The sequence below is a fragment of the Mus pahari genome, chromosome 14 (genome assembly GCF_900095145.1).
Source record: "Mus pahari chromosome 14, PAHARI_EIJ_v1.1, whole genome shotgun sequence".
Classification (NCBI taxonomy): domain Eukaryota; kingdom Metazoa; phylum Chordata; class Mammalia; order Rodentia; family Muridae; genus Mus; species Mus pahari.
Window position 1 is genome coordinate 51,783,975 of NC_034603.1, and position 3,770 is coordinate 51,787,744.

Genomic DNA, 3,770 nt, shown 5'->3' on the forward strand with positions numbered 1-3,770 from the left:
CCTCTGCCTCCCAAGTGCTAGGATTAAAGACATGCGCCACCACCACCTGGCTCTGAAGTAGGTTTTTCAAGTTGACATTTTTAGCTTGGGGAATGATATACAATGTGTATGCAATGCTTAGATAAGAAGGCTGAGGGTCAAACTTTTGGCTATTTTGGGTAGGGGTGAGTTTTTCCTCTATATATTTCCAAGAAAATTGGTCTTTGAAGAATGTTGTGGGCTCAGTAGCTCAGTTGTGGGGTGTTTTAACAAGGATTCTTTATATTCACACTCAATATCCAATGAGCAAGTAAACCCATCACTCCAGAGGCTGACAGTAGGATCAGGATTTCATGGAAACTTTTGGCTACATTAAGCTCAAGGTTACCCAAGATACATGAGGCTGCCTAAAAAAAAATAAAAAATAAATTTAAAACAATGAATCTAACAAAGGTATATTATATACCCAAGAATAAAACAATAGTCTACATCCATATGCCAGGTACTAAATGGAATCTCCATACGGGGACTATATCTTGGAATCCTAACAATCTCCTGACATAGACTGCCCCCCCCTTCCCCTAGAAAATGAAGCGCTAAAGATTGGGGTAGTTGCACCATGTTTAAGCCTGGTGAACAGCAGGGACCTATCAAAAGACCTTTACTGTGTCAAAGATTCTACAGTACGTTCTGACAAACACTTCACATCGCAAAGCACAATGCTGCAGAAAGCAAAATCCTCCTTCCTCTCCTTCCTTAAAAGACCACGCAGTGACACTAACATCCTTGAGAGATGGGCTACATTTAAATTAATTACAAGAGGGACCAGGGAAGGGATGGAGGGGCAGGATCTCATGGGCACAGGGGAGCCGCGGGCTTGGCAGTTGTGCCGACAGCATCCTTAGAGCTGCACGATCTTGGGTCAGTCACTGTAGCCCGGCCTCGACCGCAAAGCTGTGCTAAACACTGGGGCGCGGAGACCCACGTGGGGGTTCGGCGGGGCAGGTGGGCCGGGGCCGCGCTCCCCCGCCCAGCCGGGAATTCCGAGCTGCGGCCCCGCCAGCCGCGGGGGGGAGGGACTCGCGACTCGCCCGGCGGCGCCAACCTCCCCCGCCGCGTGGCCCCGCCGCGCCGGCCAGCACCTCGTGACCCCGCGTGCCCTCGCTCCCGCCGCTCGGCCCCGCGCCTCACCTCGCCACGTCCCGCACCTCCGCGCCGAAGAGCCCGCTGCTGCGCGCGCCGTGCAGGCTCTCTGCGTGCGCGCCGCGGCCTGCGTGCGCGGCCTCGACTCACGTGCGCGGCCCCGGGCCACTCAGCCACGAGCACGCCAAGGCGGTCCCGCCTCCTCCAGTCCGGCAGCGGGCGGGTCCCGGTGGCGCCGCCCCGGGATGGGGAGCGTGGTACCTGGCTGCTAGTCGGTGGGCTCTGAAGTCTTGACCTGCTGTCACTTTCTCCGTCGCCACACGCGACCCGGTGGCACGTGCTAAGGCGGCCTCGGCTGGTTCAGTCTGGATTTTTTTCTTAACAGTCCCATTCCAGTTCTGTTGCAAGCAAAGAAACTGAGGCTGCCCAGGCACTGGACTGGAGGATGACGAGCCTCGGGCACACCATGCCGCTCATGGATTACCCAGACATTCTTGAGGGGTGAAGAGGGTCCTTTTTATTCTGATGCTTCTGGGACGTCGAAATTGCCTTCTCTGGAAAGACCCATCCCCTGTCTGGGCTTCAGAGGCCCACATGGAAAAGCAGTGATGATGTGGTGGTCCACTCTGATGTCACTCTTGAGGGCTAGGTATGTCCCAACATCTCTTATTACTACTAGTATAGATTCTTATACGAGCTTCCATTTGTGGAGTCCTTCATTACTGCATGCCAGGCATTGTTCGAAGCGGGGTTACACATAAGGGCTCGTCTAAAACAACTTTCTGAGGGAGGCACTGTTACTGTCCTCATGGTCCAGCATTGAAATATATAACTTAGGATCACAGTGCTACCAAGTGTTGGGGAAGAGAGTCCAACCATGGCTGATCTTAACTATTCCGCTGTATATCTATTTAAAAGTCCGTTTCATAGATTTGCCCAATTTCTGTTGGAATTCGTTTATACAATATCTGCCCGTGTGGCATCTTGATTCGTTTTGGGTTTTTGGTTTTTGGATTTTTGGGGTTTTTTTTTTTTTTTTTTTTTTTTTTTTTTTTTTTTTTTTTTTTTTTGGTACACAGTTAATATAAGTCTATTGTTAAAATAAAAAAATTGCAGCTGGGTGTAATTAGTGGCTTATACCTGTGATCTCAACACTTGGGAGAGTGCAGGACAATTGCCTTGAGATTGAGATCAGTCTGGGCTACAGAATAAGAGATCTGTCTCCAAAAAAAAAAAAAAAAAAAAAAAGAGTAGAAAAGAAAAAACATTTAAAATCCACATGTGAAAGTCATCCCCACCACGTTAAGTAAACACTTAGTGTTACAGAGTACTTCACATTTCCTGAATCTCCAAATCCATTCATTTCACAAAAGCACAAAGAGCAGCCACTTCCCTGGGTGCTGAAAATTTGGTAGTGAGCAAAGCATATTCTCTTGCACATAAGGCTTGTGTATTATATGTAAACAATAAAAGATAAGTGTGTTGCATATTAATATATAAATAACAAATATTTTTAAAATGCCTCATAATGTGGTCTTATGGGAAATAAATCAGGATCCAGAGATAACAGTGGTAGATTTTCTTTTAGTCAGGATAGGGAAGAAGGTCTTCTTAGCAGACACAACACACAAGAGGAAATCCAATTATTGAATGAGAAGCAGACGTTTCGTGGATTTCTAGAGAGAACCATAGATGAGACTCAGCAGGTACAGTGGCCCTGGTGCGTGGCTTTGATAGGCATGGAGAAGAAGAAGCAAGGTCAGAGTGGCTGGAGCAGGTCCGAGTAAAGAGATTTGATGGAAAACACCTAGGACCCAGATCACCCCTCACTTGGTAAACTTTGGTTGGATTTTGGATTTCACTGGGATATGATAGAATTCCATGAAGGGTAGAAATCAGTGTATTTAGGAAAAGAATAGTGGCTCATGCCTGTAATCCCAGCACACAGGAGCACAGCCTACGCAACACAGAAAATTTCAGTTCAGTCCGGTGCATGCGACCCTGACTCAAAAAATGGATGAATTAAAATGTCCAAGAGGGATGGAAATTAAATGAATTAAAATGTATCCAAAGGGATCTGACAAAGTATGATGTCATAGGTGTGAAAATGACACAAATAATGAAACCCATTACGTTAACTTAAAAATTAGCGCAAGAAGAACTAAAATTTTCAGGGTCTGGTAAAATGTCTCGGTCTGTGAAGTGTTTGAGTTTGAACCTCGGTGCCTTAGTCAAGGTGGTGCATGCCTGTAGCCCCAGCACGAGGAAGGAGACCAGAGGATTCCTGGGCCCATGTTGGTCAGCCAGTCTAGCTGAATCAATGAGCTTCGGGTTCCTTGAGAGATAACTGTCTCAAAAAACAGAATGAAGGGGCCAGGAGATGCCGAAGTCAATGGAGGATGTGTGGACCTGAATTCAGATCACTAGCACCACTATTCCACTCAGTGCCAATCCCACACTGGGGAGAGGTGAGACAGGCACATCCCTGGAGCTCATTGGCCAGCCGGCCTAGCCAAAGTGATGAAGTCCAGGAGAAACCCTGCCTCAAAAAACAAGGTGGGGCTGGTGAGATGGCTCAGTGGGTAAGAGCACCCGACTGCTCTTCCGAAGGTCTGGAGTTCAAATCCCAGCAACCACATGGTGGCTCA

General features: G+C 47.8%; 2 protein-coding genes across 3 annotated transcripts in view; one reads left to right on the forward strand and one right to left on the reverse strand.

Annotated features, from left to right (window-relative positions):
- The window catches only part of Tada2a (transcriptional adaptor 2A), a 51,423-nt gene extending 50,176 nt beyond the window's left edge, over positions 1–1,247 (reverse strand). Inside the window, exon 1 of the mRNA XM_021212147.2 lies at positions 1,171–1,247. The gene's annotated coding sequence lies outside the window, so the exon portion shown is untranslated. The remainder of the gene's footprint in view (positions 1–1,170) is intronic.
- Positions 1,248–1,315: 68 nt separating this feature from the next.
- Acaca (acetyl-CoA carboxylase alpha) overlaps positions 1,316–3,770 on the forward strand; it is a 271,090-nt gene continuing 268,635 nt past the window's right edge. The window contains exon 1 of one of the 2 annotated variants that reach the window (XM_021211498.1): positions 1,316–1,771. In XM_021211498.1, coding sequence (XP_021067157.1) covers positions 1,731–1,771 — 41 coding nt within the window. In that variant the 5' untranslated portion in view covers positions 1,316–1,730. The remainder of the gene's footprint in view (positions 1,772–3,770) is intronic. The other variant, XM_029546021.1, reaches the window with a different exon arrangement.